The sequence below is a fragment of the Camelus dromedarius genome, chromosome 24 (genome assembly GCF_036321535.1).
Source record: "Camelus dromedarius isolate mCamDro1 chromosome 24, mCamDro1.pat, whole genome shotgun sequence".
NCBI classification, from domain to species: Eukaryota; Metazoa; Chordata; class Mammalia; order Artiodactyla; family Camelidae; genus Camelus; species Camelus dromedarius.
Genome location: NC_087459.1, coordinates 30,397,767 through 30,413,617, shown reverse-complemented (window position 1 = coordinate 30,413,617; position 15,851 = coordinate 30,397,767). Strand labels below are relative to the sequence as shown.

General features: G+C 39.3%; 1 protein-coding gene across 4 annotated transcripts in view; it reads left to right on the top strand.

Annotated features, from left to right (window-relative positions):
• The first annotated feature begins 4,848 nt into the window (after positions 1-4,848).
• The window catches only part of EIF2AK1 (eukaryotic translation initiation factor 2 alpha kinase 1), a 26,217-nt gene continuing 15,214 nt past the window's right edge, over positions 4,849-15,851 (top strand). For 2 of the 4 annotated variants that reach the window (XM_031433299.2, XM_031433298.2), the window contains exons 1-7: positions 4,849-5,007; positions 9,838-9,996; positions 11,536-11,669; positions 13,172-13,209; positions 13,950-14,049; positions 14,691-14,771; positions 15,392-15,491. In XM_031433299.2, coding sequence (XP_031289159.1) covers positions 4,890-5,007; positions 9,838-9,996; positions 11,536-11,669; positions 13,172-13,209; positions 13,950-14,049; positions 14,691-14,771; positions 15,392-15,491 — 730 coding nt within the window. In that variant the 5' untranslated portion in view covers positions 4,849-4,889. Of the gene's footprint in view, positions 5,074-9,837; positions 9,997-11,535; positions 11,670-13,171; positions 13,210-13,949; positions 14,050-14,690; positions 14,772-15,391; positions 15,492-15,851 lie in introns of all 4 variants that reach the window. The other 2 variants (XM_031433297.2, XM_031433296.2) reach the window with 1 other exon arrangement.

Sequence of the window (15,851 nt, the reverse complement as noted above, 5' to 3'; positions counted from 1 at the left end):
ATGTATTGATCCATCCAGTTGAGACAGGATCTTCTAACTCCCCTTCTAACTTCTAACTATATAGATGAGAAATTTCTACCTCTTCCCATCTCATTACTTCCAAACATGTATGGATATACCACTGATTTTATCCCATTAAGGTTTATAGCACTTACCTTCTATTGGGTCACTGTAATGATTTATGTAACAGGATGACTGATCAAGTGGGGACATCCTCCGATGTTCCTGATCTCTCGCCCTCTTATTGAGACCTGACTTTGAAATCAGGATATTGATGTGATGGCTTCACATCAGGGGGCTCAGTGAGGGGGAGATGAAGCATCAGCTCTGCCCTGGGCTTGCTGGCCCAACATGCAGATTTCAGGTGTGCCAGCCTCTGTAATTATGTGAATCAATTCCTTAAAATAAATTTCTCTCTCTAAACCCATCCCATTGGTTCTGCTTCTGGAGAACTCTCCTTATACACTTGCTTTCTTGAAAAAGAATAAAAAATACGAAATTCTTCAAGTACATAAAAGGTACAAAGAATAATGTAAACACCGACATTTCTAAATCCAAATTTAACAACTGCTGACATTAAACTATATTTGCTTGAGAATGGCTTCTCTTAAAGAAATAACATTGCTAGATTCAGATAAATTCCTATTTTTAAACTTAAGAGAGATAACATTTTCAGATAGAGTTGAGTTCCTTCTTTTAATTTTTTTTAATTGAGTTATAGTCAGTTTACAATGTTGTGTCTAAATTCCTATTTTTAACTTTCTGATACCACTCTCCCTTCCACCTCTCAAGAGGCAGTTACTCTTTTAAAATCAGATTCATTCCTATCCTATATTTCAGTATTTTTACTATAAATGTATGTGTTCAAAAATATTATACTTTTTTTTGTATAGTTAAACATTTTTATGTACATGGCATCATACATACTTTATGAAGCTGAATTTAGAGCCAAACTGGAGGGATGTGTGTGTGTGTGTGTGTGTGTGTGTGTGTGTGTGAGCGCACATGCATTTTTTTCTCTATCTACTGCATGAAGTGCACTAATTTGACTAAATGCCTTGAATCTCGTTGATTCATTCTAACAGCTCTATAATATTTGTTTGCATATATGTTTATTTATTTCCCTGTTGATGGATATTAGGCCGTTTCCAAATTAGTTATTATAATGTTGCAGTAAACACCCTTATATACGTATCCTTGGGCACATATAAAGGTGTCCAAAAGGAATCCAGCCCACAAGGAATCTCTTTTGGGGGTGATAAAAGTGTTCTAAAATCAGATAGTGGTGATGGTTGCACAACTCTGTGAATACACTAAAATCCACTGAATTGTACATCATAAAAGAGTGAATTTTATGGCATATAAGTTATCTTGCTAAGACTGTTATAAAAATATAGATAACAATGAAAGGTGACATATGACAAAAATCCTAGCTGCACCAAGTATAAGTTATGAGACCTTGGGCAAGGCATTTGAAAAGCTTTCTTTGCCTCTATGCTCTCATCTACAAAATGGCATAATTACAGCGTCTAGCTTGTAAATTTTCTGAGGATTATATGTGTTAGTGTTCACAGAAGCACTTAGAACAGCATGAAGGGGTGGGGGAGGCTGTAGCTCAACTGGTAGAGCACATGCCTAGCATGCATGATGTCATGGGTTCAATTCCCACTACTTCTATTAAAAAAGTAAAAAAATAAACCTAAAAAAAGAAAGAGTGTGGTGAGAATTAAAAAAAAAAAAGGAACAGAAAGGAACAGCTTAAGGGAATGGGGCTGATATAATTCTCAGTATAAACATTCTTCGTATTATATTATACATAAATAGATATAAGGGCTTTTGCAACTTATACTTTTCACTGTTTTTAATTGTCTATGATAAGACATGTGGATGTAGTTGATTCATTTTAACTGTTCGATATTTGTTTGCACATATAATGTGTTTATTTTCCTACTGATGAATATTAGGCCATATCTGTATTTGTTATTACAAAGTTACAATAAGTATACACAGATTCTTAAACACAGATAGGGGTATCAAAGGGAACCTAGAGGGAAATTAATTACTGGATTTGAGTATGCACCATTGGGCTTCACTCAATATCACTCAATGGCTCTATAACAAAGGATGATAGTTTCTTTTTCTCCACATCCTCAGCCACATTTGGTATCAAAAATTTCAATTTTGCAAATGATCATTTGAAATGATATTTCATTGTTTAATTGACATTTACCTCTAACTAGTGAAATTTGTGCATCTTTTCCTATGTTTATTGGCCATCTGGGGTTCCATTTTCAGTTACCTGTATATTTTATTTGCATGTTTCTATGTATCATGTTTCTATTTATTTATTTTTATTAATTTGTAGGCAACCTAAATATGCTCTAGATATGGAATAAAGGTTGACTCTCATGTTTCAGGCTTGGATAAGTGGGTGGATTGTGTGCTGATTTAAATGGATGGAGAAAGCAGAAAACAAGTTTTAGGAGGAATATCAAAAGTTCACTTTCAAGATACATGCACCCCAATGTTCATAGCAGCACTGTTTACAATAGCCAAGACGTGGAATCAACCTAAATGTCCATCAACAGATGACTAGATAAAGATGTGGTATATTTATACAATGGAATACTACTTAGTGATAAAAAAGAATAAAATAACGTCATTTGCAGCAACATGGATGGACGTGGAGATCATCATTCTAAGTGAAGTAAGCCAGAAAGAGAAAGAAAAATACCATATGATATCACTCATATATGGAATTAAGAAAAAAAGAAAGAAAAAAGAGGACACTAATGAACTCATCTACAAAACAGAAACAGACTTGCAGATACAGTAAGCAATCTTATGGTTACTGGGGGAAAAGGGATGGGATGGGATAAATTTGGGAGTTTGAGATTTGTGAATGTTAACTAGTATATATAAAAATAGATTTAAAAAACCAAATTTCTTCTGGATAGCACAAGGAACTTTTTCAATATCTTGTAATATTTAATGAAAAAGAATATGAAAACAAATATATGTATATATATGCGTTACTGGGACATTCTGCTATATACCAGAAATTGACACAGAACTGACTATAGTTCAATTAAAAAAAAGAGTTCCCTTTCAGACAAATTTGAGATGCTTTTGAGCCATTCAAAAGAACAAGTCTGTGTTGCAGAGATACATTTGGGAGTTGTCAGGTCATAGATGGTATGTAAAGTGATAGCAATGCATATGGTTATCTCCTGAGAGAATTTGGAGCGACATGACGAGCCCTACAGAATCATACATCTGGAGAAGAAGGATCCAGAAAGGGATACTGAGATGGACAACCAGTAAAATGGATTAAAACTAGAATTGTGTGATATCATGGAAGCCAAGAGAGGAACATGCTCCTTTCTTTTGTCTCTCAGTTTTTGCAATGCCTGCATAAGGTTTCATTGCATGGATGTATCCTAACTGTTCTTCTGTTTGGAATCTGGATTTATTTTGAGGCTTTTCTATTATAAAATTACACTTTGATAAACATTCTTACAGTTTCATCTCTTTTTGCCACTCTATTCCTTTGGATATGCTCCTATGTATGGCTTGAAGGGCATGACTATTTTTAAATAGCTTTAAACTATAAGTTGTATGTCATTTTTTAGAAAGGTTGCCTTCATTGTATTCTGACCAGAGAGAGTTTGCTTTTTCTCCATTCTAGCAGTGGTGGAAGAGTGGTGAGAACCAGATAATGCATACCAACATTTTTAAAGGTTGCAAACTGTGCCCTTGTATCGATGCTCATAATTTGTTTAACCAACTATATTGTCTTATTTTTTGGTATTACAGTGTTGTAATTACTACCTTTTTAAAGCTAAATCTTTTTGCTCATTCTTAACCTGTTCCTTAGAGTGGATGCCTCAAAGTGGAATAGATGAGTCAAAAGTATTTGCATTTTTAAAGCTGTGGATACATATAAATAAATCACTCTCCAGAAAGGCTGTGCTCTTCCCATCAGCAGTGCATGGAAAGGGGCACCCCTTATCTTTGGGAGTTATTTGGAGAACTACGTCCTTAATTACTTCTATCAGGCTGAATACATCCAGTAGGACTTTATATGGAAGCTATGCTCAAGAAAAAATTTCTTAGTACCACTTTTACACATGGCACTGGGGTGGAGACCCCAAATCTGAAAGGCTTTTTATTCCAACTATATTATCTGATCTGCAATCTAAGAATTATTTCCAGCAGCATTGTGTTGGTGACCAAGTCATCAGAGACCTGTCCAGAGGGCGAAGAAAGGATTTTTGAAGCCAAGGGCTTCAAACCACCGTTGATCCAGTGTTACCATGGGGTCACTTGGAAAAGGCAGTCTCAGGTTTTAAGTCATTTCCATTGAAAGTTGCCTCTAAACCAGTGGAATTTTTGTTAGGTTGGATTCACTCTGGAATCTAATTGGCATTTCCCGTTTTGTTGGGGTTTACCAGCTCACCGAAACAAGGTTCGGTTCTCTTCGAGACGAGTCTTGCAGATGCTTTTGATTTTTTTGTTTCTTTTTTGGCAAATGACAAATAGTCACCGTTGTAGCCGTAGCCGCAAAAAGTAAACATCTGGATTAGCGTCCCTGCAGACACCCCGTTCTTACACTACCGTCTCGGCGTGAGATGTGAGAGCGCGGACTCTTCGGACAGTACTGCGAGACGCCGGCGCCAGGACAGCCTATCCTCCCTCCCCGAACCGGGACGGGGCGGGGCGGGGCCTGCGGCAGGGCCCGCCCTCTACAGCGGCGCAGAGGGCGTGACAGGTCTTCCGCTTCGCCAAGGGCCAGTTCCGGATCCGGTGGCGCCCGCTGAGTGTGCTGCGCTCGGCGGCGCTCGGCGGGCGGGTGGGCGGGCTGTAGTGCAGCCCGTGCGCGGCCGGCTATGCTGGGGGGCATCTCCGGGGCCCGGGAGCGCGAGGCGGAGGGCGACGGGGCGGGGGCTGTGCCTGCGCCGCCTGCCATCGACTTCCCGGCCGAGGGCTCGGACCCCAAGTATGATGGTGAGGGACCCGACTGCCGCGGAGGCCCTCCCCCGCCCCCGTCCAGCTTCCTTCCCTGGCGGGCAGGTAGGGCGAGGTTCGCCGCAGGACCCGGGCAAGTTCGGCTGGATCCGGGCTTGAACCGGGGGCCCGGCGGTGCAGTGTGCGGGGCGGCGGGCAGGCAGTTTGGGTAAGGTTAACCCGCATTGAAACGAATGTCTGCAGCCCGCTCGATCGTTTACATTTCTGTTGGTGGTTTCTTCTCTGCGGACTCGGGGTTTCGGACCTGCTAGGACTACCCTCAGGCTGTTTTTCAGCTTTCAAACTCCTTGGTTTTGTCTAGCGTGGAGCTGGAGTTTTGTAAACCACTAGATCCTATGCGCTCGCTGAAGAGCTTGGGTTAAGAGTTTTAATTTGTAGCTTCTCTCTTGTCTTTTGCTTCACTAATACAGTAGCTGAAGACTTCTCGTGATGAGGCAGGATGGACATCATCTTCGGTTAAAAAAAATGCCCAATTTTTCATGAGGCTTTTGGTTACTAGGAGATACGGCCCAAGTCAGTTAAGTTATTCAACATAAAGTAAGAGGTACTTAAAACGTTGAGTCTAACCAGTTCAAAGTATGCAGTAGTTTAATAAAAGTGCAATAGGCTTTTTAGTTGCAACCAGTTCTTTTGGCAATTTTTAAAATTAAATTGTGCCATCAAAAATGAATACATCAATTTAGGGAGGTTTTTACTGTGTGATAAGTCGAATAGAATGATTACAGAGAATACATAGTAAGTTGAAGCATGAAACAAACATTAACACGTTGCAGTGGTTTTAAAGGTGCAAGCTGAGTTGAAAAGGTTTTAATTTATTCCTTAAATTCTTTGATTTTCACCTACAGTTCTTGATCTTAAAGGGAAACAAAAGCAGACTGATGATAATTTAAGTAGGCCATTAGCAGAACACAGTTGTAAGATAAATCGTTTTTAATCGACAGACTAATATTTTCCCACTTGTTATATTATAGCAGCTCAGTAATATGTAAAGTGTCATGCATAGAAGTCCCAGCTACAAACAGGCAAGTCTGTCTGTTCTGTGACATTGTGATAAGGTTTTCTGCAAACCGAAGATTATTCTTGAAGGGAGTGATCTTAGATAAGCTTCTAAAAATTTCCTTCTCCTTAGTTTACTAATAATACTGCTGTGTTTACATACTGCCTTTTCTTCCAAAGAAGCCCAAGAATGTCTAGACAATACTTGATCTTGTTGTATGAAAAGTAAGGTCTGTGAGAAATGTAGTTTCATTTTCAGACATAAAAAGAGAAAGGATAATGATTTCTCGAAGGTTGTGTCATGTGAGGAGGTCATCCTGCCAGTTAATGGTATTTTCAGAAAATTCAAAATCTGCATATAACTACGGACTGTGACCTTCAGCAGACTGTAGTGTCAGGATTCTTCCAGAGCCAACAGCAGCCTTTGAAGTTTCTGTATTCTTTTCCCTCCCTGTGGAACAGCATACTTTAGAAGGAAGGCTGACAGTAAACCCATTGTCAGACTCGTTAGTTTTCCTTCTTTTATCTGACACAAGTGTTGCAGAATTTCTACCTCTGATTAGTCCTCCAGGTTCTTTAATTTAATAATGGACCATTTGGATCCCACCTTCCGAGGAGACTGAATTAGGTGATCCCTTTCCTGCTAATCTCCAACCTTTCTGCTTGGCAGAACTCTTGAACTCTAAATCAGCTCGGGTCTAGATCTTATTTCTGACTCTTTCATGAGAGAAATTGACCTTGCCTTTCCTTTTAGCCACTTCTCCCTTTTCTTTTGATCAGAACTGTGAAATGGGAAGCTTTTCAGCTTCAGACAATCTTCATTTCCTTTCAATTTTATTCCTTCCTGCATTTGGCTATCTGTCCATTGGTCTTCGTAAAGTTGTCATTTTCTGGATTTATTGGTTCAGTCGACTCCACTGAGCAGCCATTCTTTTAATTTTTTTTTCTTGTTAAAAAGTAGGATTTTCTCATTGTAGAAAATAGGAAAACGTAACAGTGTATAGATGCAGAAAACCCTCCTAAAAAATCTCACCACTGTTAACAGTTAAGTACTTAATTTTTTCTTTCCACGTTGTGGAATATGTTGAAAACGTGGAAAAGTCTGAAAAGAAAAATTTAAAAACTATAATTTCATCACCCAGAGATTACTGTTTGTAATTTACATTTACAAATGTTACATTTTGGCTTAGCTAGAGACAACTTTTTTTGATGAAATGTACTTTTAAAACTGTTTGTCAAAGAAAGTTATCATGAATGGATTAAAGACTTGTCTGATTTTGTCCAAATAAGATAAAAATTTAGAGAAATCATTCACAAAATTTAAAAGAGTAAGAGAAAAATAGAGGAAACTGCCCTTTACCCACATCCCAGAGGAGAACTCATTGCTAATAATTTGGTGTATTCATTTGCAAATACTTCCTAAGAGCTGCTGTAAGCTGGGTAAATGCCTAGATACTGTGGATCAAACCGGCAGATTATAAAACAGCATGTTCACTGTAATTTCACTCTTTTTACAGCGTCTTTCCATGTATCATTGAAAACACAGGGAGCAGAGATTTTTGTCTGTTTTGTTCTTTCCTTTCTTTTTGTGTGTGTAGATTTCTATAGTTCTAAAAGAAATATGTTTTAAAATCGTGATCGTAATAGAATAATAAACATTTTATGCTTTGCTTTTTAAGTGTGAAGTTTTGTTAGCCTTTTCTTGTGATAAATTAGCCTTTAAGAACATTATTTTAAGGCCATCACATTCTGTACTATCATTTGTTTAGTCTTTGCTGTTTTCTTGGAAAATAAATGTCTTTTTCTAACCATTAGAAATATAGTAAGTTTGGCATCTCTGTAAATCTTTGTTAATATCTGATTATTTCTTTAGAGCCACAGAAGTAGGATTTGTCGGGTCAAGGAAATACTTAAAAAAGGTTTTCTTTGATACATTTTGCTAAAATCATGTCCAGAAAGATCACGTTGGTTTGTATGAAACTCTCTCACCTCACCTTTATTAGTATTACTATTTATGGCCTCCTTTTTTGACTTGGCGATGGGCTGTTTTTGATTATCCTTCTAGACACCATCATTTCTTACAGCTGCATAGTATTTTATTATATGTATATAACTTATTATACAGATTTTCAGTACTTTAGAGTGTTATCCTGAACACCTTGTACTTACATATTTATGGTGCTTTAATTATTTCCTTGGAATATGTTTCTAAAAGTAGAATTGCTGGGTAAAGATTTACGCATTTGAAATTCTACAGTGTTTTGCCAAAGATTGCAAACACTTACCCCCTTGTGTTTGAAAATGTCTAGTTTTCTGTGCCAGAAAAAATACCAAGGATTCCAGACTCTGATGGCAAACAGTGGTACTGTAGTTATTTTAATACGTATGTCATTACTGACTAGTTTTGTTAAACATATTTGAGTTTTAATTGTGCCTTATTTTCTTGTTAGCTAATAAGAGCTCTGTATAAATTTTATTGCCTTTTCTTTTTTCTTGTCTATTAGCACAGGTATATGCACTGTATCTGATGTTGTGATTTATACTTAAAGATATCTTTACATAGAGAAGTTTTTTCATGGCCACATTTTCCATTCTTTTTCTTCCCCATAATCAGATAGTAAGTATTCATTTAAAATAAATAGTACATCTGTACATGCAGGTCCCTTTTGGGCCACGTGCAGGTCAGAGAGGGAATTTGTATATGAAATCTGGATTTGAGAACCTTGGCTCTTCCAGGACCTTTAAGTTAATAGAGGAGAAAGGAATAGAACATTTGGAATGGGGAGATTTTAGAAGATGTAGGTCCTGCTTCTGCAGGGCATTTCCAGTTGAGTGGGTCCAGTTGCTCTTGAGAGTTTCATCTTTCCTCCAGCAGCCCCTCTTACCAGTTTTCACTCTCACTAACCCCTCCTTCCTCCCATTTCTAGTCTTTCAAATCCTGACCAGTCCATTTCTTTTTTGGTATCTCCAGGACCTGTTCTTTCCTCCACGTTTCTGTCACTTACCTCTTTTACTAGGCTCCTCCTGACTTCTCGTTGGCTGTTGGATGCCCCCTTCCAGGCTACCTATCGCATGTTTCCAGAACAGTCTCCACGAACATTCTTCCTCCATTGTGTTATTGGCCTGTAAAAACATGTTTTAAATAAACGGTGCGTGAGAACTTAGGACCTTCAGCTTTAATTGCCAATTCGACTGTCTCCTGGGTCTTGTTCAGTGGAAGGAGGAAGGGCTTGGAAGTCAGTCTGATCTGCCTAATTGCTTGTTCCTTAGCCTCTCAATGAGATCAGTGTCCGTATCTGTAAAATGGGAATGGTAACACTTTTGCCGTAGCAGAGACACACAGGTTGTTTTGTGAGGATTAAGCGGGATTGTACATGTGAAACTCCTGGTCCCTACACACGCAGCACATGCTCAGAGTAAAGGTTCCATCCTTCCTCCCTCTCCGTTTCTCCTCCGCCAGACTGCTTTCTTTACACCTGGCCAAGGCTTCCTCTCGAAGGAAGGACGCCATCCTATTCTCGCCTCCTTGCTTATTTGCTTAAAGCTTTATTTTTCATTTGTTATTTCTGCCTTTGCAAACATCATCATTACCAGCACTTCCTTGCTTCCCCCTGATTTGAGTTGGAACTTCCAGAATTCAACTCAAAACTTAGTTCCAGAAAGTCTGTCTTAATTAGCCCCACTCAGCCTAACTGTTGTTTTGTTTTTAATTTCCTTAGACTTAGTGTATGCTTCCTTAACTAGGATACGCTGTTTTGTCACTCTGAGCTGCGTTTACCGCTCCTTAATTGTTTTTCCTTTTTTCCTTTTCAGAGTCTGATGTTCCCGCAGAACTCCAGGTGCTGAAAGGACCCGGACAGCAGCCCACGTTCCCTTTCGCGGTCGCAAACCAACTACTGCTTGTCTCTCTGCTGGAGCACTTGAGCCACGTGCACGAACCCAGCCCGCTTCATTCAAGACAGGTGTTTAAATGTTAGTAAGAGTAAATTAATCTTGCTAACTAAAACGTGTAAAGATACTGTATTGTTTAATGCTGTGCGTCTGCGAAGCAGCTGGTTTATCAGAATTTGAAATGAGCATCAGTAGTACGTTTCATTAAATTTATGTTTTTGTGTAATTCCTTATGAATATAACTGCTGGAGACCCCAAAAGATGAAGCGCCATCAAATTGTATGTATTTTAGCAAATAAAAAGTAGTTCTTTTTTATATATAATGTGATAATTCATATAATTTTTGAAGATCTGTTATGGTTTATTTGGTGAGCAGGTAAATGAACATCACAGATACTTATTCCAAACCTGATCTTGACCAGAGCCCTGAAACTGTACAGGAAACTGTTTTCCTCGACACACTGAATACTTCTGGTGCCTAGTGTGTGGGGTTTCCTCCCACCCTGACCCGTTCTCCTGACACCAGCTAGGTGTCTTCTAATTCACTTCTGGCATTGTCTGCCTGGAGTTAGTGTCAGATCCCACAGGCTAAGGGCCCAGTCCCACAAGACTGTCCTCATTTCAGATGCCAGTTGCAAGCCATAGGTCCCTAGGGTTCTCAGTTTTCCCCCACCTTGTGTCTGATTTGGCTACAAATTGGGGGTTTCTATTACCCCATCCTCAGGTTTGGTAATTTGCTGTAACAGCTCGCAGTACTCAGGGAGGCACTTACTTATGCTTCCCAATTTATTATGTAATTAAGGGCATGATAAAGGATACAGAGGAAATGCCAGATGGAGAGGCACATAGGGTGAGGTCCTGAGGGTCCAGAGTGCTGGACCTTCTGTCCCCATAAGAGTTCGGATGCACCACCCTCCTGGGTGTGTTCACCGGCCGTGTACTTTAGGGATTTTTTATGGCAGCTTCATCACGTTGGCATGATTGATTATTAACTGAAAATCCAACCCTTCTGCCCTCCCTGGAGGGTGGGAGGTGGAGCGGAAAGTTCTAAACTTCTAATCATGTCTTGGTCTTTTCTGGTGGCCAGCCCCCATCATGAAGTGATCTTGGGAACTAACGAACCAAATGACTAGAACGTCAGATAAGAAGTTACAGATGTGGTGTATACGTCTATCAAAACTCATCAAATTGTTCATTTCAAATATGTGTAGTTTACTGGGGGGTGGGTATAGCTCAGTGGCACAGCTGTGCTTAGCGTGCACGAGGTTCTAGGTTCAATCCCAAGTACCTCCTTTAAAAAGAAAATCAAACAAAACAAATGAACCAAATCCCCCCCAAAAAAAACCCAACAGACGTCAAATATGTGTAGTTTACTGTACAGGAATCATATCATAATAAAGGAATTAAAAAAAAAAAGGTTACGTATGTAGTGCTGATCAATGAGCATCCTTGTCATTCCTTCTCTTTTAGAGAATCAGTCCCTAAGTTGTCATGTGTGCATAAACGTAACTTTTTTCTTATAGAGGTTTTCTTCTTAGGCTATTAGTGACAGTTTATTCTTGAAAATTGCCATTTTATTGATGGCCTTTCTAATAATCACTTTGCGTCTTCTTTTCACAGTACTTTGTCAGACCTTCATCAAAATGGGGCTGCTGTCGTCCTTCACCTGCAGTGATGAGTTTAGCTCGTTGAGGCTACATCACAACAGAGCTATCACGCACTTAATGAGGTCAGCGAAGGAGAGAGTCCGTCAGGTAAGCAGTAAAAATGGTCTCTGTGTGCGGTAAAAGCATTCTAACATTAAGAGAACTGTATTTTAAAGCATGAAATCCTCATTATAAGACAGGTTTGATGGTAACTTTAATTTGTTTATTCAGCAAATATTTGTCAAATGGCTGCTACGTGTTAGGCTCTTGTGTAGGTGCTGGGGTTCAGGCAGGGCACAGAATAAAGGTGCCTGCCCTCAGGGAGCTGACGTTCTGGCAGAGGGGCAGTAAACAATAGAAAAATAAAAGTAAATGGGGCGCTAGATGGTGTTAAGGAGAAACAGAAAGCAGCAAGGGGCTTAGAAAATGCCAGGAGGGGCTGTGTGAATTTTATGTAGCCTGGCCAGGGAGGGCCTCACTGAGACAGGAGTTAGGAGCTGGCGTTAGAATGAGCCACACAGAGGCAAAGCATTCCAGGCGAAGGAACAGAGATTCCCCAGGTAGCAGGGTGCTGGGCAGGTTTGGGAACCTGACAGGCAGCCATGTGGCTGGAACACAGTAAGCAAGGAGGGAGTCTGGGAGAGGTGGGGCTGGGGTGGGGGACCAGCCGCGAGGGGGACAGGTGGAGGTGGAGGTGGATCTTGAGACTTTTTTTTTTAATGGAGGTACTGGGCATTGAACCCAGGACCTCATGCATGCTAGCACACGCTCTGCTATTGAGCTATGCCCACACCTCTTGCAACTGTTCAATGTCTGGTTTTTACTCAGTGAAAGGAGAAGTGTTGCAGGATTTTGAGCAGGGGAGTGACGTAATCTGACTTTACATTTTTTTTTTAATTGAAGTATAATTGATTTACAATGTTGTGTTAGTTTCTGGTGTATAGCAAAGTGATTCAGATATAGGTGTATAATCTTTTTCATGTTCTTTTCTGTTACAGTTTATTAAAGGATATTGAATATAGTTCCCTGTGCTATACAGTAGGGCCTTGTTTATCTATTTTACATATATTAATTTGTATCTGCTAATTTTAAACTCCTAATGTATCCCTCCCCTGCCCCCCCTTATGTAACCATAAGTTTGTTTTTCTGTGTCTTAATCTGACTTACATTTTAATGGAATCATCCCAGCTGCTGTGTTGAGAGTAGACTGAGGGGGACCAAGGGCAGAAGCAGCAGGCAGATGCAGTCACAGGGGCCTGAGGTACAGTGGCTTGGAGTGGGTGGGAGCAATGGAGAGGTGAGCAGTGGTCAGTTTTTGCACTTATGTAACAGGAAAGTCAGCCGTGTTTGCTGATGGCGCTCCTTGGTAAATCTCAGCTTTGTCCTTGGATGGCAAGAACATAGCTTTTCACTAGTGATCATTTCGTTAAGAGAGAAATATCTTCAATTCCAAACTCTTAAGTAATATTGAAAAAGCCATTGGATAGGGTTTTTTTTTTTTTAATGTTAGTTTGAGTATTTGGGACTATTAATGTGACACTGAATTGTGATAGAGTCTATATTCCATGAAACCTTCAAAATGCTTTTTAAAAATAACTTTTTGATTTTAGGGTCCTTGTGAGGATAATTCTCATATCCAGAAGATCAGGTATGTGTTAGGTACTTAAAAAATTTTTTTTTAAATTCTTTTTCTTTTTAATTCTTACTTTTTATTGAAGTGTTGAATACTTTTTGGACTGTGCAAGGAGTAAACTATCCAAAAGAAATCTTGAGTTCTTAATTCTGAATTAATCAGAAATTAGTATTGGGGTTAAAAAATAATGTGGTTCGGGTAGTTTATGAAAATTAAAATTTGTAAGGTGTACTGTATTTTTCATTCTTTCCTCTTTGACCCCTGCCCAATTCTGTATGGATTCCATAAGCCTCACCCTTCATTCAGAGCACTGACATTCAGTCTATCAGGAGGACACCCACTGAATTTCCACTGTATGTAGGAAATGCTAGTTTAAAATCTATAACTGGTCTGGATCATCAAAAAATTGAAGTAAATTTATCACTGATCTCAACTAATCAACAACTCCCTGTCGTCCTTCGGATTCCTGCTTTAAAACATTAATAATAGTTTCTAATTGGAATACTAATTACGGTAAAGTACTTACCATTAGATCGGTGATGTCTTTGCTCTCTTTATTACACCATCAGTTTGTTTATTTTCACACGTTTTCTTCATAGAGAAGGGAAACATTTCATTGTAGCTCATCCTTTCCAAATGATCCCAGCTCAGTAATAAACGAGGCTTGGCAGGTTAGTCACAGAGTCAACATGGTCTACCTTGGAATATTTTGGTTCTCTCGTGTTTGGTATCGACTGATTGTGTTCAACTTTCAGGTCGCGGGACGTAGCCTTTGAAGCACAAACTTCACGTTATTTAAATGAATTTGAAGAGCTGGCCATCTTAGGAAAAGGTGGATATGGAAGAGTGTACAAGGTGGTTTTCCACGTCCTTGTGTTGACCTGCGGCTCTAAACAGTGTATTTGCAGAAGTAGTTTTCATGATGATTATTTAAAGTACTTACAGGGAAGATCCCTCTAAATCATACGTATTTACTTTTTATTAAGATTTGTCATTTACAGGCAAGTGGGCAGGTGTTAATTTTTTCCTAACCGTGTTGGTGATGTGGGTGGATTCGGGAAACTCTGAGTTTTTGTTCTATGGTTAGTTTTTATTAGAAATGTATTGCTGAAAAAGTTGTGCTACTGCGTTTTGCACATGGCCTTTTTGCTAACATTCGCGTTCTTTAGACCCGGAACTTCTAGGAGTTGGACTTTCAATACAGTTTGAAGACCTTTTAGTCTAACTGACTTCCCTGAGCGTAGTAAAGAGGACGCATGTCTTTAGCTTATTTTTTTTTTTCTTAATTTAATGGAGGTACCGGGGATTGAACCCAGCACCTTGTGCACGGTAAGGGTGTGCTCTACCAGTGAGCTACACCCCCACTCCCTGCCGCCACCTTAGCTTAATTTTATCTCTGGCTAGTTTGGATTATCTGAGGTCAGGTTAAAAAAACTTCCCTTATTCAGTTGGAATTAATGGCACAATATACTCTGTCTTTTTCTCTGCCCTTTTAGGTCAGGAATAAATTAGATGGTCAGTATTATGCAATTAAAAAAATACTGATTAAAGGTGCAACTAAAACAGATTGTATGAAGGTACGATTTTTAAAATTTTACTTATTTTGAATAATTAAGTATTGGGTCCTTTTGAAAGAGGGGTGTATGTGTGTGTGTATGTATATATATTTGGCAAATATTGGGTAGTATGGATTGTAGTTTACTAAGAATGGATTACAGTAGAATAAACATCAAGGCTAAATTTTTATTTGAGCTATTTTTTTTATAGGCACTTCAGATTGACCACATTTCAGGGTTGTTGCTGGGGCAATTAATTTTTTAAGTGAATGATTCATATACAATATGTAACAAGCTTGTTATGAAAAAAACAGGAGCTCAGTTCAGGTCCCAGTCTTCTCCCTGACATGCTCTGTGGTCCTGGGTAAATGACCTAGTCCTCTAAGCCACTTCTGTCTCCCACCCTTGAAGTGACAGTGCCAAGAATGGCTTAAAAAAATGCTTTTTTAATTATTAGTTTTTTTTGGGGGGGTAATTAGGTTTATTTTATTTATTTTTAGAGGAGGTACTGGGGATTCAACTCAGAACCTCCTGCATGTGAAGCATGCACTCTACCACTTGAGCTATACCCTCCCCCCGACACCATGAACATTTAACAAGTTTGTCAGTAAATCCAGCTCTAAGTATGTTTTCTTCCATAGGTGCTACGGGAGGTTAAGGTGCTGGCCGGGCTTCAGCATCCTAATATCGTAGGCTATCACACTGCTTGGATAGAGCATGTTCACGTGGCCCAAAGGCAAGGTACGTGGTTTGATGGTACAGTTGAAGGCTTGGCAGACTTTGGCCTGTGGGCCATGTCTGGCCTTCCCCTGGTTTTTCTTTTTGGTTTGGTTTTTTTTTTTTTTGTGCATCCCACAAGCTGAGAATGTTTTTTGACATTTTTAAAAAGTTAAAAGGAATCAAAAGAAGAATATTTTGTAAAGATTTTGTGAAATTCCAATCTCAATGTCAGGAAGTACGATTCTTAGAACACAGGCTTATTCCTGTGTGCTCCCTTTGGCTGCTTTTCTGCTACAGCCAGAGTGAAGTAGTTGCAGAGTCCCCACAAAACCTGAAATATTTCCTGTCAGATCCTGTGCAGAAAGTTCTCTGAGCCCTTGT